At 33.1% G+C, this 26,805-nt stretch overlaps 2 protein-coding genes and 1 long non-coding RNA gene across 8 annotated transcripts in view; 1 reads left to right on the top strand and 2 right to left on the bottom strand.

Annotated features, from left to right (window-relative positions):
* Positions 1 to 22,147, bottom strand: part of LOC130902001 (nuclear factor NF-kappa-B p110 subunit-like) — a 45,521-nt gene extending 23,374 nt beyond the window's left edge. The window contains exons 1-4 of one of the 5 annotated variants that reach the window (XM_057813781.1): positions 22,017 to 22,147; positions 20,118 to 20,312; positions 18,257 to 18,563; positions 17,065 to 17,206 (exon numbers count right to left, since the gene is read on the bottom strand). In XM_057813781.1, the coding sequence (XP_057669764.1) occupies positions 17,065 to 17,206; positions 18,257 to 18,563; positions 20,118 to 20,307 (639 nt within the window). In that variant the 5' untranslated portion in view covers positions 20,308 to 20,312; positions 22,017 to 22,147. Of the gene's footprint in view, positions 1 to 17,064; positions 17,207 to 18,256; positions 18,564 to 20,117; positions 20,313 to 20,909; positions 21,377 to 22,016 lie in introns of those variants that run through there. The other 4 variants (XM_057813782.1, XM_057813780.1, XM_057813778.1 and 1 more) reach the window with 4 other exon arrangements.
* LOC130902004 (uncharacterized) lies at positions 21,860 to 26,207 on the top strand. The gene is made up of 2 exons (XR_009060349.1): positions 21,860 to 22,080; positions 25,602 to 26,207. It is a non-coding gene; the product is annotated as an uncharacterized LOC130902004 (long non-coding RNA).
* LOC130902002 (organic cation transporter protein-like) overlaps positions 25,020 to 26,805 on the bottom strand; it is a 55,783-nt gene continuing 53,997 nt past the window's right edge. For both annotated transcript variants that reach the window (XM_057813783.1, XM_057813784.1), the window contains exon 6: positions 25,020 to 25,934. In XM_057813783.1, the coding sequence (XP_057669766.1) occupies positions 25,570 to 25,934 (365 nt within the window). In that variant the 3' untranslated portion in view covers positions 25,020 to 25,569. The remainder of the gene's footprint in view (positions 25,935 to 26,805) is intronic.

Genomic DNA, 26,805 nt, shown 5'->3' on the forward strand with positions numbered 1-26,805 from the left:
GATATGTTAACATCAAAGCTTAATGGAGGATGACAATCTAGTACCATGCCAGAAGGATACGTCGAGGAATCAATTAAAAATATTATTTACGTTGGTAATACAATCATCACAATTAAAACACTATCACTCACACTTTTTCGATAGTCAGTGTTGCAGTTATTCCGCTGTTTCCCTGTAATCTGGTGAACCGGTTTATCAGCCAATTGGTCGAGAATAGGGAATGATGCAATCGCAACTGTTACCGCCCGACCCCTAATTAAATTAAAAATAAACAAAAAAGCAAAAAGAAAAACAATACAACCCTTGACCTGCAGAGGAGCAAATCCTATATCAGCGCCAACTCTAACAAACCTTCCTCATATGGAAAATTTTTCTTTATCCCATTCGAAAATACCCGTCGAATCTCTCTCTCTCACTTATGAGTAAAGTTAAACTTGTTGCAAAGAATTCTATTAATTTGTTAGAGCTTTCCGTAGACTAATTCAAAATGGCCAAGTAATGTAATTATAATTATATTTTTTCACTACTATTTCGAAAATACTACCTGCTAATTAAATTACCACTTATTTCATAATGAACAAATATAATGGCTAAAATGTACAATAAAATATAGTATAAAAAAATTAAAAAAACACGCTTTTAGAAATAATAAAATTAAAAAGTAAAAAATTATTCTTGGCATAATAATAAAATAATTTGATAAAAATTTAATGTCACTATTATAAAAGCGTTGTTTTCTTTCTAAGAAATCTAATCAGGTTAAACGGATATTTTTATCGAATTATCGTATTATCGTCGATCTTTGATGAGTGTGAAAAATTTAAATGAAATCGGGTCGCTCAAAGTAGTCCAAAATCGAAGTAAAAAGAGTCGGCCACAAACATACATGTAAAATGAATAAAAGCATGTTAAAAAAACGGAATTGAAGTTATCAAGTGCGAAACTGTTATGCATTTATGTGATACTAGATAAGACGATGACTAATACTATATCAGTATTCTTGGAAACTCATTTATTTTGAATGGATTGCTTGTTTTTTGCCAGTAACAATTTGTGATTATTACAGAAAACTTATCAGGTCTACGGATAACGAATTATATTTAACCAAGCCACATAAAAATATGATCATTTTGTATATTATACAGGTACAATCAAAAAATAAGGTTTCTCTATATAAATAAACGCTTCAACATGTTCTTGATTTTAGGTCTTTTCTGTTAGTTTTTTTCAATAATTTTTGAAGGATTTATAAAAAATTGATGTTTCGATTTAACTTCAGTCTTTATCAAATTGATGATATTGACACTGACAATTTGCGTATTTATATTAATCAATAGATGTTACAATCAATTAAAAAACATAGCAGAAACGAAACATCAAAACATGAAACATTTTTCCTTCCCATATGTACAAGCACTTTCCCAACAACTATCAAATTATTTTAATAAATATGATATTAGTATAAGTCATAAAGGACATTATTATATATCAAGTGCCTTGTACTAATTGTGACGCTGTCTACATAGGACAGAGATTTCAGCATTTAGAAAATAGACTAAGGGGTCATCAATACGATTAAAAAAATTGAACTGCATTAACGAACTGTGAAATATCAAAAAAATATATAAATTCAATTATAAATATTCAAAAATTCTTGGAACCGAATCTGATACACGAAAAAGAGAATTTTTAGAAACATTCATAAAAATAAAAAAGCTATAAATGATAAAAAAGACCTTAACAATTGAATTAAAATTTATAGCTCTGTTTTGTAAATTCTAATTAAACTATAAATAATTAATTAATTAGTACTGCTACATATTTGAGATGTGAGAACTGAGGAAAAAATAATTTTTCTTATTAGATCAAATTTCTATTTTGATTTTATCCTTATCTCAGAAAGGTGGGCTGAGGAAATTTTGTTGTAAAAATGACCAATCTCAAATTCATACGAGTAATAACCTCCTGAATTTTGACGCATGAATTTAGAAACCAACAGAACATTCCAAACAAAAGATAATGAGGAAAAGTCCAAACTTTTTACTATAGCAACAGGGGTGCCACAGGGTAGCGTAATAGGCCCGCTACTTTACATACTATACACATTAGATATACCAGAGACGCAGTATACAACAGGAAGTTGATAGCGACACATCCCTAGTAATCAAGAATCGCAAACAGCAAAAAAAGTTCAGGCTTATCTAAACCAATTAATGTAACATGTAATGTTCTCCAGTTAAGTTAAATAATACAGAAATACCTCATGCAGAAAGTGGTGTATACCTAAGAATCCACCTAGACTGAAACTGGAAAGATCACATCACAAGAAAAGGAAAATAACTTAATATAAAATCAAGAGAACTACATTGGTTGAATGAGAGAAAATCCAAAGTCTCACCTGAAAACAAAGTCCTTATCTACAAGTCTGACATATGTAATTGAGGTGTCGGGTTGCGCTTCCAAATCTAATATAAATATTATTCAGAGATCCCAATTGAAAATACTCCGTCAACTAGTAGATACTCCATGGTATGTATCAAATCACACCATTCATGTGAATGTGAGAGTGCCTCTTGAACAAGAAGTTATCCAAGAAAGGATCATCAAACATCACAAAACTATAGAAACCCACCCATAGCCACTACTAGACGAATTGTTAAGAACAAGAAACGCAAAATGACTGAAAAAAAATTGGCCAATATAATAGACCTAGTATGAGATATCAGAAGTATAAAATTATCAAGATATTATATATGTTAGATTATTCAACACTGGCGAGCAAATTAACTCGAAGCATGTGAATAAATATTCTGATTTTTAAAGTTTATTATAAAAAAAAATATTTTATTTGCATCGATGCTCCTGCAATTTAATGGCTTCGCGGATCACTGTTTTTAGCGTTAAATCACAATTATAAATAATGGAGATAAATATCCGGGAATACAGATTTTCTTTTTGGAAATTTTCTGCTCTCTTTTTTAAATTTTATTAGTAATCCTAGTTATTAACGAAAAACCTTATTTTTTCATCTGATTGAATAGCATCCAATCAAAGCTACAAATAAACCACTACAAACAAACCCCTTTCGAAAACAAACACCTATCCCACGACTCTGGAAAAGGAGCAACAAAGAGAAGGCGTATTTACTCGCAGAACACATTGCTGAAGCTTTTACACTTAAAGATGATATAGATGATCAGCAAATAATGGAATACCTAGCTCACAACTCCGACACTGTAGAACTGACAGAGCAGAGGAATATCTCGTTTAGATAACAAAGAGTTGCCAGGACCTGATCAAGTAAGTACAAAAATGCTGAGAGATCTCTCCACATAAGGTAACGTAATGCTAACCTACTTGTTTAATGCTATCGTTGAGTCATTGCTCAAACATCTAAAACTAGCAAACATTATAACAATGCCCCAGCCAGGTAAAAACCCATATCATGTAATTTCTTATAGACCCATTGGTATTCTTAAGAATCTTCTAATACTTAGAATGAACCCCACTTTAAATAAAATCCCGCATCAACAATTTGGTTTTGGCCATTTACACTCTGCCACCCAGCAATGCCACAGAATTGTATATACGATCAACATATCCCCCGAAAAGAAAAAAGATTGCCCATCAGTATTCCTGACATAAGTCATCCCTTTGATAGAGTGTGGTATGAAGGACCTCCTTTTCAAAATAAAACATTACCTTCCATCTTATTTTAAATTATTAAGTCTTAACTTGTTCAGAGTTCAGAAGCAGAATCCCTGGAGAAGTCTCGGATTTCGTATCCGAAAACCCAAACGTAAAAATTTTCATGATTTTACTGTAAGTATTTTGCCATATACAGGAAGTGAAAAATAAAAGAAAATAAATCCGCATTAACAGCATCAGGTGGAAAAATAACCAATGTCCAACAGTCACTATCAATAGTAGTCTTATCTTGGAATAGAACTGGATCCAAAGCTTAATTGGAAAGAGGAAACAAATTTATTAATACTTTAAAGAGTTACATTTGTTAATAATAAGAAAACCTAAATTAATTATGGACAATATTTATGATAAAACCTTAGAACTTTGGTAAATGTAGCTTTGTATGTATCGAATGATCCATAAAGATCGTACATCACAGAAGAAATCTAGAAGCATAAAAGCAAATATCCTGAACAGCTAGGACATGAAAATCCTCTAATGCAACCACAGAAAGACGACTCCATATAAATCTTAAATGAGATATAGAGGTCCTTTCACTTGAAGCGTCCTTATCATACCATTGATGGAATTGGAAATATTCAATTTCAGCTTATAGAATCCTTCAAAAACATTTTTATATAGATCATTCCGAATCCAATGAACGATCGCTCAATTTTTTAGAAGAAAGGCATAAAGTCAATTCCACTTTGTTGACTAAACTAGTATATATTAAGCAAGAAGAAATAATGTAGTTTTTATATCAAATATATTGATCAGAACTAATGCTGCAAAGTCTCAACTAAAATTAGTAATTATTATTTGCTGTTATCTGATTTCTAAGGGATGAAAAATGTTATAAATATTTCCCTCAGTTTCTAACCTATCAATATTGTACTGCATTTGGAAATATTATGCAAAAAACTAACAGTTCAAGTACCTAAGTGAAACCAAAAGTGAAAATGCAAGACCAGCATTAACAGTTTTTAAACAAATTCAATTCCGAACACACAAAACAAAATCCAAAATTGTTCTAGTCTTGGTATTATTTTGTCTACCACTAATATCCTATCTATAAGCGTTGTAATAAATGTATAGAATCCTTTAAAAAGCATTTTTATAGCGATCATTCCAAATCCAATGAACGATCACTCAAATTTTTAGAAGAAAGACATAAAGTCTCTTTCACGTTGTTGACCAGACTAGTTAATATCAAGAAAGGAGGGAAAAGGTATTTTTTATACCAAAAATATTAATCAGAACTAATGCTGCAAAGCCCCAACTAAATTTACTAGTTATTATTGGCTGTTTCTGATTTTTAAGGGATGAAAAATGTTATGAATATTGGTTTCTAACCTATTTGGTTTCTAACAATATTATATTATATTTGGTAATATTATGAAAAAAAAAAAAAAAATAACAGTTCAAGTATCTAAAGGCCGCTTGACATGATGCAAGAAAACATGCAAGGAATTGCGTGCAATTTATTGCAAGGTCAATATATTGCATTGATGGATACTGCACATCGCTTGACAGTATGCAAGTCTCTTGCCATTATATCATGGTTGCCATTAGTCAAAATTCCATAGGTAAAAGTTAACAATTTCGTAATCTAAAATATAATTTGGTATTTGTGAGCGGATTAGAAATAAACATAACATAGTTAGGTGAAGTAAACAAGAAAAAAAAAGGAGTCAATGCATCACTAGCAATAATTATATCTTCTCTAACTTGCTTCTGGAATCTGATAGACTTAAAATAACACCTAAACGATGGTGGGCCAGGCCCTATCTGAACAGAACAAGGAAAAACATAAGTGTAGCTATAGATTAATACGGGAAAACATACAAAAATTAGTTGAGAATAGATAAAAACAGTCCATAAGGAAAATAAGCAGCAGATCAGAAACTCATTTCTCCCAAGAATTGCAACGTGCACGCAATAAAAATGCCATCAAACCGATAATATAAGTGCGAAATCTTGCAAGTAACAATAAGCTGAGCTCCATCCACGCTGCTTTTGATCAAAAAATATTGCGCCTTGCATTGCATTCCCCGTTGTCTTGCACCATGTCAAGCTTCCAAATAAAGTAAACAAGAGAGAAGTGGTCGTTGCATCACTGAGAATAATTATACCTGCATCTTCCTTGCTTTTGGAGATTGACGGACAGTTTAGTTAGAGAATTAGATGAAAAAACATAGAAAAATTAGTTGAGAATGAATGAAGAAACTCATTTTTTTCTAGAATTGCAACTTACGCGCAATAAAAATGGCACTAAACCGAAAAAATTGCAAGTGCGAGATCTTGCATGAAACAATCAAATATCAACTTCATCTGCGTCTGCTTTTGATCAAAAATATTGCATCTTGCATTGCATGCACGTTGTCTTGCATCATGTCAAGCGACCTTAAGTGAAAGCAAAAGTGAAGACCTATATTCGTTTTATTAAATATATTGAATACATATATGTAGAATAATATTATGTAATTATTAAGCTCAACTCACCCTCTTTTTCTTTTAAGAGTCATATTAAAAATTGATAAATATAAAATCACCGCACAACTCGACTTAATACGCAACAAGTACATACATCAAACAACTAGTGAAATATTTTATTCGAAAATTGTATATCAACAACTCATCACGAAAAGCTACGACTTTCAACGATAACTTCCACTAGTCTAGTCGCCCATGTAATTTTCAGATCGAGCGTTCAATCATCACCGATTGAAAAAAATATGGTGATAAATGCAGATTATTTTCATTCCCTATCAGATAAATAGAGTGATCATATCTATGGGATAATAATTTATAAGAGATAATATGTTATAAGTGAATAAACACAAACATTCCAAATTTTTGATACTTTAATTTGATGAGCTCGTGACTTACCATTTACGAGGGTTGTTTGAAACGTTTCCGACCTAATAAAGAAACATGATTCTTTTTATATTTCAATTTAGTCTACTTTCACGATAACGTCCTCTTCCTCGTCTGATAAAACACTCTCTGCTGCAAGTGAAATTTTAAGGTAAAGAAACAAGAAAACGTTACTATGTGCCAGATTTTGTGAATACGGTGGATTGTCAACAAATTCGAAATGCAATTCGTGAATTTAGCCATGACGATCCCCGAAGTGTGGGAAGGTTAAGAGACGCGATAGCGACACTTTTGGCTACATCAAAAATATCTGGCGAACGAGTCTGTTTCGTCGTTGCCCTTGTTGCCGTCGGCACCCAAAAGAGTTGGATCTTGCAGCCATCACTTACCAGATTTTGTAAAACTCTCTTGTACTCCAACACTAGCCTAGAGTACTCAGTTTTGTCTTGTTAGCTGCTACTTGAACAGATTGAGATTATGGCCTAGATCGAGTCTCGCGCCATCACAGTGAATACCTAGGCTTGGAAGAGTGTTACATTTTCCCCAAGAGAGAAAGATTAGCCTATATTGGAGTGTCCTCCCTATTTGCTTTGGTTAAATAATTCTTTACATTGAAAATAATCAAGGATCTTACACGGAATCTTAGTTCTCATATAATAAAGTTGAAATTTTATTGATAAAAAATGTAAATTGAATAATTGGGAACTAAGGTATCTAATTTCAGAGGGCAGTAGAGGCGGCAAAAGATGAATGGCATACAGGCGGCAAATCTTTAATTCCGCCGCTGATAAATCATTAAGGTCAGAATACGTACAGAATACTAAATTCTCAAACAAAAGTATTATATATGATGTTACTTCTAATAACTATGACGCCATTTACATAGTACCATCATCTCAACATTTAGAAAATAGATCAAAAATTCAACAATAGGATAAAAACATCAAACTGCGTGAATAAACAATGTATGTATGATTTAGCAATCATACAAACAACCTAAACAACCACAGTCAAATTTTGAGTATGGTTAAAACCTCAGTTTTGAACCATATTTAAGAGTATATCAAGATATCAATTTATATTTCTATTCTATTTATTGAAAATTTTACATTACAAAGTTTTTCAATCAATAAGGATGGCCTAACAAAATTTTTATTTAAATAGAAAAAAATTGGGGACTTTCACTAATATTCAAGTTTATCATTTGTCTATTCATTCCCATTTCCACATCACATCAACAATTTTGAGAATTTTTAAATTAAAAACATATGAAATAGCAAATATTTATGACAATATAACACATGTAAGCATTTTTCTCATCACATAAGTTTTACTGGTATCTGAAAGCCAAACAATCTTATTACATCTAAAAAGTATATAAATATTCGTTGTACTTCAAAGTTTTTGCAAAAAAATTAATTACAAAATTAAATTAATACAAGATACAAAATAAATTAGAAAAATAATTTCATACAAGAAAACTACTTATTCATGAATCTGAATGTTAAAGGGAACGTTTGTATCTGGTATTTGTCTAATTTTGTAGTTTTTTCCCTTGAAAGTTTGAAGTGCAACAAGCATGTTTGGCGAAGGCACAGTAGAATTCTTGTACAGAAACCACCCATTTTAAAACATTTGCAATTGTATAACAAAAATTCCAAGAATCTGAGAGTTACTAGATGGAATCAACATAAAAGTTCATTACCTCTTTTTAGCACAATATTTATAAAGATAAATCGCTATTACTAGCGTTTTGTCCGTCCGTCTGTCCGTTAGTCAGTGGAAGCGATATCTCCTCACGAAAAGATTGTAACGAGCTCCAGTTTTTTGTATTCAATTTCTGTAGATGTGCCGAAACGAAAAGAATTTTGGGCATTATCATTTTGAAAATTAATGAAATTAACCAAAATGTAATTCCATTGGCCAAAGGACCTTCAATGACAAGAATTGACGTCATAAGACATCGATCAACATCAAATGACAATAGCTTCAATCCATGTCCACTAAAAATTTAATAAAAATGCGACAACTTTGTCGTATATGTCGTTTTCATTGTTTATTTATGTAATTAGTGAGGTATAGGATTTAATTTTGAAAAAAAAAACCAAAAAATGTGAAAAAATTGATGAAAACTTTAATGGAATCGATAGAACGATCAGTATAATTTAATGTTTGAAGATGATTTCATGTAAATGTTGGCCGCGGCTCCGCTTCAGATAGCCCATGCGCAAGGTCCAATTCTGGCACATTCTCTCTAACATATCGGCCGGTATTTCACGAATAAATGCTTCAATATTGACTTCCAGAGCGTCAATCGTTGCTGGTTTATCCCTGTAGATATTAGCCTTAACATGGCCCCACAATAAATAGTCCAAAGACGTTAAATCACACTATCAAGGCGACCAATTGACGGGCCCCAAACGTTTGATGAACTGTTCACCGAATTTGGCCATTGCTTCGCGTGCCGTGTGGCATGTGGTACCATCCTGTTGAAACCACAGTAGGCTGAACTGAGTCGATTCATGATTAAATTATAAACTGACCAAGTTTGACAATGACACAAGAAACGATTCGCGCGTGATCTGTCAAAAACAGTGTTGCCAAAAAGATACCAGCAAAAAAATCACTCGTTAGTTTGAGAATCTCTTATTGCTTTAAATAAAAATCTTATACAGGGTGCAATATTTAAAGCGAATCACTAAATTGATTTTTCCAAAGCCGGTCCTAGAATTTCCAAGTTTAACTAATACCAGTCGAATGTTTGATAATAATGTACTGCTTCATGAAAAAATATAAAAAATCAAACGAGCTGTGGAAAAAATTTTTCCACCAATAAACTTTCTCCCGCGAAAATGAATTCCATGGGGATAATCTTCTTGGCGGGAATCTTCACATTTATTCATTGACTACAACCCATTGTCCCTATTTAACCTGTTCTTACATTTAGCAATTTCAATGCTTTCAATTTATTACTAGTTACATTTTCTATAAATTTTACATTATTGTAAATTGTAAATTTATTGGTATGTCATGATTATAACTCGTAGCGTCATCGACAATACTCGATTTTTCGGTGTGTCCATATTTTAAATGAATTAAGTGCTCTTTAAACCGGACATTAACGGATCTCTTAGTTTGGTTTGCCCAATATACTTCCCATCACAATCACCACAGCTTATTTCATATATACCACTCTTTTACAAATTTGGTATTTTATCATTAGGTTCACCCAACCTAAATGCAAGAACAGCTTAAATAGGGAGAAAGGGCCAATTCCTTACAACCCACTCTATAGTTTATTAGTCAAGGAATAAATGTGAAGATTCCTGCCAAGGAGGTTTTCCCGCTGGTGTTAACTTAGTATAGAACTAGTTCTTAGGTTTTAGTTTACCTTCAGTCTCTAAAGACGATAGGTTGGTTATCGAAACGCGTATCAGACAGTGTAATTGTGAGTGTTGGTGTAAGCAGTGTGTATAAATATCACCAACGGTTTCCGAAATTCCAGCTTAGCTTAGTGTTTTTTTTAATTTTGAGTAAAATATAGTACGTCAAAATGAAAAATTGGGTCAAGATCACCCGATTTCATGTACTCTAGATATAGACCATTTCCAGCTGCTGATACATTAATAATCTGAATCTATTCATACGCAAACTGAACTAGAATTTTTCAACTTTCCTTTCAGTATTTGTAGACCATTATATAAGACTCAGATTTTATTCCCACTTGGAGCAAGGGGAATCACATTTCTGTATTGGCTTGCACGATCTCCCGATATGAATCTTATAGAGCATTTGTGGGATAATTTAAGAAGTTTTAGACATCATCATTCTCCTCACAGTGACTTAAATCAACTTTTTGTGAAGAATGGGATGCTGTGCTGGTGGAATACGTCCAAACTTTAATTTCTTCGATGCATGACAGGGTTTAAGACATTTACCGTAGCAAAGTGAAAAATACCCGTTATTAGAATGACATAATTTGTTAGAAAGCCAAATAAAGATTAGGAAAAAATTTTTGAAAATGCGTAATTTCCTCATTTTTCTCTTTATTTTGCAATTTTATTATTAATAACAATAATCATTATTATTTGTGGCAGATTTTGTTCGTAAAATAATCTAATAAAATACCACTAGTTATTAAATTTATCTCAAATTGATAACACAACTGCAGGTTATTAAGATTTTCCTAGAAATGATTACATAAGTTGAAATTTATTTTGCTAACTACTTCATTGTATACATTGATTATTTATGATGAAAATATACAGTGTATAAAACTTGAATGGAATAAATTCATTATTTTGGTTACTGAATATATTTGCGAATAATCACAAAAACGTCAAATTTTGTAAATTATGAAATGATATTCTTCGACGTGAAAATGCAATCGCTATCTTCAATATCCTTGGAATGACAGGTACTACCCAAAATTACAAGCTTGTGACATAAAGTTGTCTCCATTTCTCAATTAATAATGCTATCATTTAGAAATTTAGTCGCAGCTATTGTCAAGGTCATAGGAAAAGTCGTTAATCAGCAAATATTGAGAATACGGCGTTCGTAAATATAGATCAACCGAGGACCTCCTGGCCTATGTCACCAACGTTTGGGCTGAAGCTATAGAGAGGGAGCCCAGAGCAATCGCACTGGACATATCGGAGGGCTTTGACAGGGTTTGGCATACCAACCTTCAATAAATGAGGATCGTACGTTCTCACTCATCGAATGGCTTAGTCGCTATCAAAGGACACCTCAGAAATGTTAGAGGTCAACGATGGTATTACCTAGAGATGCATCTTGTCACCTACTCTCTGGTGAACTGGTGTCGTCGTTCAAATCGGCAGCTCCAATAAACTCGGCTAACACCCAAATCCGTAGGCAGCAACAGATCACCACCATCAATACCGATCTTGACAACATTCGGAGTGAGATGGAAACAATCTGATTGAGTTTAATGCAGCAAAGAATACTAGCACTGCAGCTCATAATTTAATCCTGTCTAGACATGAAATATCATCATCTGCGCAAATAGGCATTTTTGGTGGTAAGGTTAGGAGCAATATGTTCTAGCATAATCATTTGGCTGAATTAGCTATTGCAGCCTCACAATAAATAGATAATATATACTTCGCAACAACTTCTAATCTTCTACAAGGCTCAGATTCGTCCAACTTTGGAGTATTGCACGCACATTTGAAGCTCGGCTCCCAAGTACACCATTAAGATGCTCTACTCAATACAGAAGAGAGCAATTCGACTTATACGCGACCCAAAGTTGATCAGAAGCTTGGAGTGCTTAGAGCGCAGAAGAAAACTCTGTTTTATCGATTCTACCACGGCAAATGCTCTTCCGAGCTCTCCAACATAATCCCACCTAGAGCAGTATTTGCAAGACTCACTCAACAGGCAGACGTGGCCCATGAGCACAGAGTTCGCCTGCAGACGTTAAGTCAGACGTCAATTTATCGGGATTCCTCTCTTTAGAGAAGTGCAAGTCTCTTGGAACCAGTTACCAAGGCACGTATTTTCCGAACAGTACAACCTACATAAGTATAAGATCAGCATAGTCACTTGGCTGAATCAGCTATTGCAGCCTCACAATAAATAGATATATACTTCGCAACAACTTCTAATCTTCTACAAGGCACAGATTCGTCCAACTTTGGAGTATTGCACGCACATTTGAAGCTCGGCTCCCAAGTACACCATTAAGATGCTCTACTCAATACAGAAGAGAGCAATTCGACTTATACGCGACCCAAAGTTGATCAGAAGCTTGGAGTGCTTAGAGCGCAGAAGAAAACTCTGTTTTATCGATTCTACCACGGCAAATGCTCTTCCGAGCTCTCCAACATAATGCCACCTAGAGCAGTATTTGCAAGACTCACTCAACAGGCAGACGTGGCCCATGAGCACAGAGTTCGCCTGCAGACGTTAAGTCAGACGTCAATTTATCGGGATTCCTCTCTTTAGAGAAGTGCAAGTCTCTTGGAACCAGTTACCAAGGCACGTATTTTCCGAACAGTACAGCCTACATAAGTATAAGATCAGCATAGTCACTTGGCTGAATCAGCTATTGCAGCCTCACAATAAATAGATATATACTTCGCAACAACTTCTAATCTTCTACAAGGCACAGATTCGTCCAACTTTGGAGTATTGCACATACATTTGGAGCCCGGCTCCCAAGTACACCCTTAGGATGCTCTACTCAATACAGAAGAGAGCAATACTTATATGTGACCCAAAGTTGACCAGGAGAGCTTAGAGCACACAAGAAGACTATTTTACCGATACTAGCACGGCAGATGCTTTCCAACATAATCCCACCTAGAGCAGTATGTGCATGACTTACTCGACAAGCAGAAATGACCCATGAGCACCGAGTTCTTCTGCACACGCTAAGAACGTCCGTTTATAGGGACTCCTTTCTTTAGAGAAGTGGAATCAGTTATCAAGGGTTATCCTATTGCTTTTTACATAAAAAAATTCTATATATATATATATATATATATATATATATATATATATATATATATATATATATATATATATATATATATTAGTTGCAAATCGACTTTTTCGTAAGTGTAAGTTGTTAAATATGGAGATGTTTGTCGAGGTGCTGAGGAATTCGTTAGAGTAAGTAGTTATAATCAATATTTAAGTAATTGATAGCCCAATATTTTCATTCTTAATAAGTTAAAGTCTATTTTATATATAGAAAAATGATGATTATATTAAGCCAAAAAGCACTTTTTCTTTTCAATGATGCCGACCGGCAGCTTTTTCAATACCCTTTTCAAAGAAAGTTGCCGCCAATGTAGCCGTTCAGTAACAATAGAGTACCAAACAGACCTTAAAACCTCTGAAAATTCCATAGACAAAGCAGTAATTGTGAATCTGCAGCGTTGTTTAACCATTCTGTCAACTCGTTGAACCAGGTCATCCGAAACGACAGATTTGCATCCTTGGCTCCTTTCATCATTACGGCCATCTTTAAACTTTCGACACCATTCACGCACAACACAATCACTCATGAAATTTTTTCTCATACACACGAGTAATTCTCCGATGGATTTCTGCAGTACTATGGCCTTCACTCTATAGAAAACGAATCACACTCCGCCATTCGTACTTGGCGGGAGCATCGACAATGTTTACGTGGCTTTAGCACAACGCCGACTGACGCCTGAATATCAACAATGGCGGAGTGTGTAGTGCGAGAGCTTCGCAGTCGCCTACAGCACATGCTCGGTTTCTTCTGCCTGCGTAGCGTCTGCACGGAACGATCGGAGGTTGAAAAAAAAAAATTTTTTGTTACGGGGTGCAGTATCTAAATAATACTGTTACGATATCAAATTGGAATGCATCTTGGATATTCTGTTATTTTGTTTTTAGATCATTAATAATTACTACATTTTTTTATAAGTTAAAATGACTATAGTGGTTACTGTTTAAGTTTATTTTTAAATTTAAAGTTGATGTTTAATTTTTTCTTGTAATCTGCTACTTTTAATACTGTTCAAACAAAGATAAATAAAAATAATACAACTTAAAGTACTGTAAATCACTGTAATGCTAAAATTTACAGAGAAATACGATGTTTCTTACAGTTCATAGGACCAGTAGTCCATGAATTTACAATGTTAAGTGTTAAAAATCTTACCATTAACACTTGGAATATAATAAGAAATAAAATTGTTTGGCTTTCAAATAATTTAAACAAAAACATATAAATATAAATCGAAAAAATGCAATCTAAATATATGAAGAAATATCATCACAAAGTTAAATAAAAATAAAGTTAATGTAGATGAAAATCATAGAAAAATAGGCATGTATATTTGTGCCTTAAATTCCCATATGTTTCTTTCAGATTGCACCTAGTTGGTATCAGAAAGTTTTCAAAATTATGTCCTAGTTCCAGACGCGATTTCGGCTTATCACTTGGGGGGGTTCACGAATTAAAATAAGAAAATAAAGAAAAGGAAACATATTCTTTCTTTCGGTGTATCGTAGTAGATATTCCAGTACATCTTTATGGTGAAAATTTTTCTTATACATAATGAATGATTGAACCTGATAGAGATACCACAAACAAAATTACATCAACCTTCAATCTTAAAGTAATTGTGTCATAATGTTGATGGTCATTTTATATGATATAATCTAGTACTAGCTCTAACATAATAGCTAATGTTTTAAATATTTGGTTTGTCCTCATATCTAAGTCCATATATAGAACCTATCCTAACGACTAGGGTGGGCCAAAAAAAAACTATTAATTTATCATCAAAGATGAAAAAAGTTGTTGTAGCTCTTGATATTTAGAGGTGCCGCATTGTGATTTTTGATTTCCTATTTAAATTACATGGGAATAGTTTAAAACTGTTGAAATAGCTTGTTGTGTTATTCAAGGATTTCTAAAAATTTAAACACAAGAAAAATGATATTAATTATTACTAGACCTAATATAATGCCACTGCACAAAACTGTATAGTAAATAATAAAATATTTCTGTTAAGATACCACACAAGCCTATTTAATGACACAGTATAATTTATGATATAGTAAGTCTTCATATATTTCGACAAAATTGAAAATGATCTGTACACATTATCTCACAATATTACCTGATAAAACAGAACATGTCTAGTACATCAAAGAATCTAAAAAATGCTCAGGGGATGGAATAAATTCAGTGCAGCCTGACTCTTAAACAACAGCTTGATAAAAGCAAATATTGGATTCAAGAAAATCAGTTTTGGGTATAACTTACTGAAAATTGCTACCAAATTGGGGTTATTGATCATATTCATGATATGAAATGGAAACCAAAACTAAGTCATGTGAGTACGAGTCATACAGTATAATTGTGTAATAAAGGCTACAGCATTTGAGTTTCCTACTAGAGTCGCTGGTGTAGAATGCTTTACAGCCAATTTGCTATATGTAGAACTATATGTAAAAGATATTATGTACAAGACTGTACATCTCATTATTCTGCTTTCAAAAAATGTAGACTCCTCCCAAAGGAGGTTATTTTTGGGCGGTTTCAGTGTCCCACTTCCCAAGGTGTTAGTACCGCTCCTTTAAGGTACTTGAACCTTTTAGGTAGGACATACGCAGAGTAGATGCTCTGCTGTTGCCTTGACTTGTTCGCAGAATCTGCAGTTGTCGTCCTCTGCTATGCCCATCGTCTTAAGGTGGTATTTGACAAGGCAGTGACCATGTCAGAAGACCGACTACCAGTTTCAAATCGGTTCTAGTCAACCTGAGAAGTTCTTCAGACTTTTTAGCTGATATGATTATGAATCTTTTGAATTTTCTCATGTCTGAAGTGTCTTTAACCATTTGCCCAGTTAGTTATTGATGTGGTATCTCATGAGAACATAGTAGGGCTCTAGTTCTAGGTATGGAGTCGTTGCCCCTTTTTTGGCAAGGCTGTCTGCTTTGTCATTGCCTGGTATACCCTGGTGACCTGATGGCCACATAAGGGTTACATTGTTGTTGTGAGCTAGTGCTTTCAGGATTTGTTTACACTCCCACATCAGTTTGGACGTGCAATGAATAACTTCATGGCCACTTGGCTATGGCTGTGCTGTCTAGAGAAGTTTCTATTCAAGTACATTTGTTTATTGCTAACAACTCTACTTGAAAATGCTAAGTAATGTTCCTAGAAATATGGAGAGTGTGCTTTTTGGTCTACAAATGCTTAATCCATTTCCTTGTACTAGCTTGAGCTATCTGTGTACCACTGAGATACATTTCGGGCTTGTGAAAGATTTTTATTAACTTTGATTGAAATATCTTTGTCCAATGTGTCATGCATTTGGTCTGTTGGTTTGTCACTACTTTCTAACTTGAGATGTGTAGAGTGAAATCTACAAAATGTTATGTCAAATGCCACTTTATCTTTATTCGTTTTAATAAATAATTACGAGGTTGGAATGTTTTTTAAAAATAGAGCTATACAATACTGCAGCGTTATAGATATTATCTTTGACTGCACTTGACTAGAATGTGTGTAATAATTAGCTATACTTCAAGACCTCACTAGTCAATACTATATTTCTAATGATCTTAGAAAGCTAGTGCCTGTAAGTGGAAGCCCATGAAGTGAAGACTACTATGAAAAGCTCAGCGTGGCAATCAACTATCCCTGCCTTAAGAAAAGTTTTCTTTATTTTCTGCCCCGTTGTTTTGAAAACTGATCACACACCAGATCAACTAATATTGATAATGGAGATAAAAATGTGTGACTTCTTTTTAGGGAAAGATATTTATAGATGTATGCAGTATTATCGTTTATAGTTAATTTATCAAAATTCAATAGAGATTATAAAAAAATTAAATTTCATTTTGAAATATACCAGTTGATAAACTATATGCAAGATAAGAATCACAATTGAAACAAATTGAGTACAGATCATCCACAAATCAAACAGCAATTTAGATACATAATGTAATTTACCATTGAATTTTTCATTTACTCACCTCTGCCAATTCCTTTGTAGTTAGCTCCCTCATTTTTCCTTCTGTTCTGGCAATGAATTCCTTTTTGAGTTGCACCTTCTTTCTTAACAACTCGGTAACAATATTTTTTTTTGCAGTGTGTATTATTCCCATACCTTGGAATCTAGAACATTTAATTACTGAATTAGACTGTAATGGTTAACACATAAAAATAAAAAACACTGGTGATTGCTGGTTTTTGTAGAGGAGATAACAATCCCTGAGATATTCAGAAGAAGTAACTGCCCTGAAACCAACTCAAATAACAAATAACTCTGGGTTTAGCAAAAGAGGATAAAATAGATATTTTAGGTCACCATCTATATATAAACTCCTTAAATTTAGATCTATACAGTCTTGACTAGCAACATGTTTTATTATTTTGGTGAAAAATTCTCTTCTCTTCTATATGGAGCAGTTTCTTTGCAATTACCTCCATAAATCAGTCAAATAATATACAGTGATATTCACTGTCAATAATTTTTTCCCTTTTACAAATATTTGATGAATCATATGCAGTGTATATTCCAAAATACAGAAGCCATAACCTTGTCATCCAATTGTAGCAAATTTAGTTGTTTCAAAAGGTTTCACAAGATCCAATCAGTCAGATAACTGCCATTTTAATTCAGATTTATATTGGTGAAACCTGGTTTCATCTTCAGTGACCTACAGAAGTAAAAGATATTTTTATGCCATATGATATCTTTATGGTGTCTACTAACTCTCCCAATTTCAATTAACAGTTTTCCATTACAATTTTTAAGACTTTTTAACTAGTGCAACCGCCTCTTTTGAACGTCCTGATTAAATGTCAAGATTAAACTCTGCATAACAGTCAGTAATAATAGATTTTTCTGGGGAAGAATAACCATAATACTTTTCAAGCCAAGCCTATGTTCCAACAGTATTTTTTTCATTTAAAAACACAGAATTATTTTATTCCATTGTTTATTTTGGAAAATACTTCAACAAAATATTAAAGGGAATTAGATCAAAATTTGATTGCTGTCGTTTCAAACATGGTACTTCAAGGGAAAAATATAAATATATGGTTTAGGGTGACGTCTGCCTGGCTAACTGGCACTTATTGAAATTCTGCTACCTCTTAGTGGTTTCATTTTGAATTTTACTCATTACATACAATTCAGTTTGTAATCGTTTGTTTACTTACACAGCCCTATATCCATTTTCCGGCCAAACAGTGATATCATGAGGATCGTCGTGTTCTTCCCTGCCTTTTTTCATGATAAGCCTATGTGCATGTGGCAAAAAATCTTTTCCAACGGCATTCGATTGATAAATTGAACATCTAACAATAACTGTTCCAGAACAATTTTTAACTTCAACTGTGGGATATGTGGGTTTCCTTGATTTGTCTGAATTGATACCTGTCAAACTGCCATGGGTACCTGCCATTTCTGATTTGTATCGGAATCTAAATCTGTCAGTTGGTTGTTCTATAAAATGTAAAGATGCTCCTGAAATGGAAAAAAAAACAATAGAATAAAAAGTATAATAAGAATACTATTGAGTACAAGCTTATATTATTTGACCACAAAAAATACAATGAAGGTGAACTCCCTCCCTGTCTTCATTATAGATCCTAAACATGGACTACTACAAATAAAATATGGATAAAATTATGAAAACACAAGATGGATGGAAAGAAATGATGAAATGGAAGGAGGAGATATCAAAGGTACAATACTAGCCAAATAGACAACTGAATATATATATACATATATACTTTGAAAGGGAGACCTAGTGTATATAGGAATAGTTAGACTTCAAATGAGATAAGCTGAAGACATTAAAAAACTGTACCTAGCTAGTTTGAAAAATATATTAAAAATAGATATGAATGGAAATGGCTGGAAGATTCATTTATCTAAAGATATATAAAAAGTACTGAATAAATAAATTGATGCATAGAGTGAATTGAAAAATTCAAAAGTAAAATTTTTACATTAGAAGTATTTACTTGAAGATGTTTGTCATAATAAAATTTTTCACCAAATTACCACATACGAGAGGTTCTTTAACACATCACTCTTGGCTAACAATAAACTGGTGATTATGGCAGAAGTGGAAGTCTTTAAAAAGCCAAAAACTAATGCAACACACTCAACTCGTTTGATGATATGTATATCATAATGAAGAAAAAAGATATAGGTACATTTTCAGGTCTCTTATGGTAAATTATGTTACAAACATCCCATTCCAGTCAAAGTTTACTGTTATTTTCATTGGAATAAAGTCTTATTGCACCATGCCCTCACAATTGAATAAAACAATAACCATCACTTTGACTTTTAATGATGAACCTTTGTAGAGAGGCAAACCACCAGTTTTCCATTAAGAACATTGAATTTTTTCTCAAAGTCTTAGCCATCCCAATTAATACTTTCTGTCTCATTAAAATTTTTAAATTTTTCATACCCCTTAGAACTGTTTTTAAAGTTACTACATTGTATATTATTATACTAGCCAGATTTTATGTTGTTTCAGTGTGAAACAAAACTTAATATGTTATTTAAGACCATGTTTAAGAAAAGATACTGCAAATCTCTAGAATTAGTTTCACACTTAGTACTACTTGTTTTGACAGATGAGGATATCATATAAATAGATGCATAAGTAAATATTGCTATGAAAATTCATACACTGTATTAATTATTTTTCTTATTCACAAAACCTGATGATTGTAGAGAAAAATGAATCAAAAATATAGTTAAATAAATTCCGATAAAATATAAGAATTTTTCTACTCAGATGAAAAAAAATAAAATATTGAATTTCAGAAGAAAAATATCATGTAAAAGAATGACTCCGAACTTACAAACATGAATAAAAATACTCCCAAAAAGAAATACCAAGAATTATCATATTATGCCAGTTTCAAGGTTAAAGTGCATATAAAAATTGTCATAAATATTCTAAATGGAAAAACCACTTGCAATTTTTCTTTAATCTGCACCAAATCGTAACTTCACAACTACCTTACTATGAATATAATTTAATCTAATACTTACTTTGTTCTTGCTCCATTTTTATCAAATTAGGATCAATAACTGGTCCAGCTTTTGCTATAATGTATGGTACTGAAGAAGAATAATCGTAATTTTCATATTCAAATGTCGAATTTGGAGACGCTACATAATATGCAGATTGAGGTGAATCTTCTGAACTAGAAGGTGGTGTCAACATATTGGGGTAAGACATGCTATCTGAAAAAAAAATAATGGTTGAGTACATTTACGAAAGTCTTACTTCGTTAACTTAGAAAGAATTTATCTAAACATCTATAAATCGGCAAGAATAAATCAATACTTTAAGTATGTAATAGAACCTTTGACTGCAAAATAAAACAAATCTTCACTTATTTGTACTAATGAACAAATTTCATTCAGTAGACTGTTCCAAATAAAATTCTAGATACACTTAATATAATTCAATTTTTATGATCTTGTATTTGTAAATATTCTTTTTGAAAAACCCTAAAACAGTAACTTTATTTAATAAATGACTATATAGATAGTTACTGAGGTAGGAAAAACCAACTGATGTAAATATACAAATCAGAAGAATGAGAAATAAACTTTATATTGTTGCATCAAAAGGCAGTTTTTAGGTACATATTAATGTACTACTACCATATAAAGTATGTATTTATATAAAGTACAAGATTAACGATTACTGTTGATAATAATAGAGTGTAATATAAACGATCACAATACATATATATACTCTCATAAAAAATTGTATAGTTTGAACAACTAAAAATGTGGGGTTAAGTTTTCAAAATAAAGTGAACAAATATTTACATGTATTCATTTTCTGTGAAAAATGGAGGTGTTTACAAATTTTTAAATAGAAGCTGTCAGAAAGAATTTGAATTGCGTAGCTTGCTAATTATTTCGAAATACTCGATATTCATCAAGCGGGTTTTATATTAGCATATCACTCACAACTTTTTTGCAAGGGAAATACATAATCACTATTATTGAGTTCAGCTGGCATGACGAACAAAAACAATAACACTTAATATCACTTTGAAAATATTCACTCTTGAATTGCTCACCTCACAGATCATATAACTAATAAATTTGGTTCTACAGTTTACACACACGTATTTCTACGACGAAGATAGATAGTTAAAATTACACAGAAATGGGTTATTCCCCAGCTAAGTTTATGGATATCTGAGGGGTTTGTGCAGAGTGGGAGGATGAGTTAAAAAATCCCCATGATTTCTCAATTGGCGTTTATGTATTTGCGCATGCTCTTTGTGTTATCTGGTATATCAAGGAAATTCAAAAATAATCTAATCTAGTATGTTTATTATAATAAATATTTTTGATTATGAATATTCTAGTTTTTCATTATATACATTTAAAACGCGACAAAATTCGGTATTATACTTTTTTGCATGTAATTACATTGGTATTTATTATTTGTAATAATAGCATACTCAGCAAACATTTTGATGATCAGAAGCGATTGTGTAGACTTTTGATCCTAATGAGTTTTTAATCAATCACAACTTACAGAAGTAATGTAAATATTTGTATAAACTTCAATAGATTGAATAATATACCATTTTTTAATCAGAATGTGTGGCTTGATGCCTAGCTAAAGCAGAGATCTATGTTGTAAGAAAGAAGATTGATTGACGTAGGGAACGTCAGGAAACGTATATACAGAATTGGATTAAAATAATTTAAGGTGTAGTAAAAATACTATATATCAAAATTTTTTGAGAATCATAAGAAAACCGAAAAATTAATTCGGTTCCGTTTTAATGGGTTCTTCTCTATTATATAATTGTTTTTTTTTTTCATATGAATACTTACTTTAGATGTCGATTCATTGTTTGAAATCAACATATTTTATGGCGTAATGAACAAACATAGAACTGTAAATATACTTACATAAATTATTATGAGGAAATGTGTATACAGGGCTGTCTTAGTCCCGATTGACTCAGGAATTAATGTGAGTGAAATCTTATTTTACTTTTAAGTAACCAGTCTCCTCAAATTTAACTGATTCAATAATTTTCACAGAAATGTGAAATATACTTGTCTGATATGTAAATTTATAAATACTTTTTTTATCTGTAGATAAACTCTAAACCTAAAGATTAGATTGAAAACTGAAGCATTTTTTATAGAAATTATTTTTGACGATTCAGCCTGGCTTTAATTTGTATCAAAATATTTGAAAACAAGTAAAATATAATATCACATTGGAACTTCTACGTCGTATCCGTAGTAGAATTCGTTCAAATATATCAGACGTTTTTCTGCATATTGTATTTCATCGACTACATTAGATTTATATTATTAAGGAGGCTTTGGGTCAATACATCCACAGATGTCTCTAATGACCAGTATACATGACAACTAAAATAGTTCTATTGAACGTATGTACAAGAATCGGCGCATTGGTTGGTGCAAGCCATCGGAGCAAGGTTCAAAATCTATTCGATAAATCGTTGTCGATTGCGTTTGCACAGTTTTATCGTAGTGTGTGTACAGAAGTCGGGCCAATCAAACATGCTGCGTACTACAGGCTAAGTTTTAAGTACAAACCTATTGATCCTAATGCCAATAGGGAGACAGTAGTAAAGAAAATAAATAACCTGCGGACTTCTTACAAGAAAGAACTCAACAAAGCCAAAACGTCATACAGAGTTGCAGATAATCTTGCATGAGGACTTATTGCTTCTCTCATCACGGTATTGCTTTTTGTATTAGCGGTGTAACTAGGAACAGGATGTGTAAGTTTCTTAATTCATTTTCAAATAATTTTCGCGAAAAATTTCAACTCCTTTAATAAATTTATGTGAGAGAATGACTTTCTTCTAAGAAGTCAATCTTTACACCACACACTTCGTGATTTTTTTTTCTTTTTGCACAAAACAAGCCAGGCTAGCGCAAACACTTCATCGTATTCCATCACGAATGACGTGTTTTTCTTCAGAGTTTCTGGTTTCTGCCGAGAATTGACGATCGACTCAGAGTATATAATCTCAGACTCAGATATTGTAGATATGTGGATGCACTACCAACATTTGATACGTTTATTACCAACGTTTATCGTTGTCGTGGCCATAACACTCGTGATGCAAATATTTCATTCATAGACATAGTAAATCTAGACAGCTGAATATATATAATTTCTATTTTGAAACAATGTGTCAATTTTAGAAAGAAACTGCCTCTGGTCTAAGGTAGAGCTATCTTTGTTCCACTGTGCGGTGATTGGTAAAACCTCTGGTCTAAGGTAGAGCTAGCTAGAGATCTAGAGAAATATAACAGACGAAGGAGTACAGTACAAAATATTTAAAAGGAACACTTGACAGAGACAGCCTAACTTTCTTTGTATCTCATTCTAAAGTTGGAACATGAATTTTATTGAAAACGCAGTCTAGGATTACTTTGTCTGTGATTTCATTCGAAGCTGCATCTCTTGTCAACAGTCATCTGTCATTTGATTGCGTCGTTTAATTTGAGTTTGACAGCTATTGATATTAAGCTACCTAGCTCGTGTCAATATGTAGGATAAACATAGATCCGAAGGCGAGTAAGAAGACTGATCACACTGCTACACACAGTCAACGGACTAGCCCAGACGGAAGAAGAGAAAGCAGAAACTGCCTGACAAACCATTGAGCTTAAATTTACCTTGAACAAAAACGAAGACACGTACTTCTCATACCAGGGACTCAGGAAGGAAATCTGGGCTATACCACTAAGCGGACCACGGAAACGAAGAAGGCACCAGAGATACCTAGCTGGCTTCACCCACAATATCCTGAAACACCCACCGATAAGAGAAGCGGTACCAAGCGCTATGTAGACGCGGAGATGATCAAGATTAGAAAGAGCGAAAACAGTCCGAAGCGCCCGCAGAGCTACAGACTCATTAATATTCTTCCCAGATAAAGGAAACTTTTTTAAAAAACACAAACCATGGGAAATTTGTGAGGAGAACAGATCTCATTGAGGAAGCAACAAAGCGCCCAAGATTCACTCCTGAAGATGGTAGAAAACGTCATCCAAGAATTTCACAATAACCTTTTCATTAAAATCTTCTTCTTATACACCACATGAAAATTCAAGACCAACAGGATCAGATTCGAAATGGAATGGATAGAGAGAGGAGTACCACAAGGAGCAATTTAGTCCTTTCGTGCTCTACAGCATCTGCATGGCAGACATTCCCAAAACAGATAATATCTTAATAATTTTCAGATGATGCTACTATCTCCGCCAGTAAATGATTTCGCGAGGACTTCAGAGAGCCATGTACCGAATCAATGTATGGTATATAAATTGATAGATAAGCATCAAAGCGGAGAAGACCCAAGAAGTGTCAACAAGAGACTACGTGAACATCGCGGTGGAAATAATCACCCAGAACTGCAAGGATAAATATCCGGGAGTTACATTAGACTAATTCCTGATGTTCAACATCCACGTGGACTACCTAGTGAATAGGATGAGTATGATTCATCAGAAGGCGATCCAAGCTTTAATTGAAGACAAAGTCTTTCCTAATAAAGACTATCATTATCCCTGTCATGCTGTCTGCATTTTAAGTGTGGCGATGGACTACCAAGAGTGTTTACTAATTCGTGAAGATTGGCACGACTCGAGTAAGCACAGTTTTTCAAGTTTTTCATCTACTATCTAACGTCAAAACAAACAAACAGGCACTTCCACAAAACCCATGGAAATAGGAGGGGGAACGAGCAACAAAAAAGACTGACGACCCCATTGGATGGTGTAGAGGGTGGTATAAAACTCGTCTTGGATTCTTCACTTTTTGTAGAATGCATTGTGGAAGGGAAGAGTTTGGACTCTGTGTGTGTGCATTATTATGATGAAAGTATTGGGAAAAATTGATTTTGAAATCAAACAAATATATAGTAAAAAGAAAAATATATATTTCAATATCTAATTATACAAAATATGGTTTATTTAAAACACTGATTTATATATGGAATATATAAGAGCTTTCCGGAAACTACGATCCTGTATTAGGTAGATCAATATCAGCCAAAATGAGATCTTTATCAGTTGAGGAACGGTACAAATTTCAAATTAAAAGTGATTACTTTCCGAACATTCATGTCATGATCGTGTTAATCCGATCATAGTTTCTGAAAATCCTATAGTTAACAAAACAAATGAATACGCACTCTTAGTAATACATTTGCAGACTCTGCCTTTCGGGCACCTAATATAGCACATATGCAGTTTTCTGCATCTGCACTGCGTCTTCTATTTTTTAATTTGATTGTGATTTGCTTTAATATGTTGTGTTACCAATATCTATTCGATGTTATTCAGTGGGATTCACGTTTTTTACTTTACTAAGTGCGTAGTATAACCCGTTTTTACCCAATAAATATTTTATTTCTTATTTTAATGATTCATCTAAAGCTTTTTTCGATAATTTAACTAGTTCTAACAATCAGAGCGCCAATGTATTTGAATTTTTCTTAGATGTTCCTGCTAGTGCCTCAGCCTCTTCTATATCATCAGGTAGTTTGCAATCAAGGGTTTCTGGTAACTTCAAACACAAAACTGCTCCTATTAATGGTAATATTCCAAATATGACTGATGGAATCCACGGCTCAACTATGCCTGCTACAAAAGGTGCTATCATCGATCCTATTCTAGCACACATTGATGCTGTGCCTACACCTATGTTTCTTACTATTGTTGGGAATAGTTCCCCCGAGTAAATGTATACCGTGGGAAAAGATAATGCCAGGCCAAACATCCCTATTGATGATAAAGTCGTTTTAATCCAACTTGGATCTGTAGGTACAAATCCTGAAAATGAAAAATTTATTCGTTATAAAACCATATAATTTTATCAATAAATATTGATGTGAAAAAACGTTGGAGTGGAAGATTAGACAATCTCAAAGAAGCTCCAACTTTGAAGATGTTGGTATATGTGCTACGCTACGCATTCTGTGCGCCTTGCGTTTGCCAGAACGCGTTGTGGCTGTTCTGATATAGCTATAACCCGTGTATTAAACATTACATAGCAATATTATAAGATCTTTAAGTACCTATTTGTCAATAAAAGTTTAAAATGTATTTTATTTTAATTCCAAGAATCTCTTCCCCACAAATTTCACCGAAAATACGATTTTTGGTGCAATCTTATGGCCACTTCCAACACAAGGTTAACAATGGTTTAAATTTTAACACAGGCGGCATTATTATCTTCATTCTACGTAAAGTTTTGTGATATAAACATTATCAAAATTTTACATCCTAAAAATGAATTTTCTCAGTTATGATTGCACTAAATTTAAAAAAACTTTATATTGCTGAACAAAGGACTAAAATCCGTATCCGACCAACAAGGTACCACACGACCCCCTTTCTTGTTTAAAATTTTTGAGGGGGTGCCTATAATTCAGAGGTGGTACAGGAGGGGGATAATTTTTCATACTGTTAATTGATGATGGACGCAGATTTGCAGTTTATAAACAAGATAGTTCGTCCTTATGAAGCGACGTTTCATTCAAAGGGAACGGTTAACAAATAGAAGTGTAAATATATGAGCAGAGAAAATTCTCACTGGATGTGTGAGGCTCACACTCAATATCCTAAAAAAGTGAACGTTTGGACTGGTATCATTAACAATAAAATTATTGGCCCTTATTTTTTTGAAGGCACAGTTAATGGT

This window comes from Diorhabda carinulata, chromosome X (genome assembly GCF_026250575.1).
Source record: "Diorhabda carinulata isolate Delta chromosome X, icDioCari1.1, whole genome shotgun sequence".
Classification (NCBI taxonomy): domain Eukaryota; kingdom Metazoa; phylum Arthropoda; class Insecta; order Coleoptera; family Chrysomelidae; genus Diorhabda; species Diorhabda carinulata.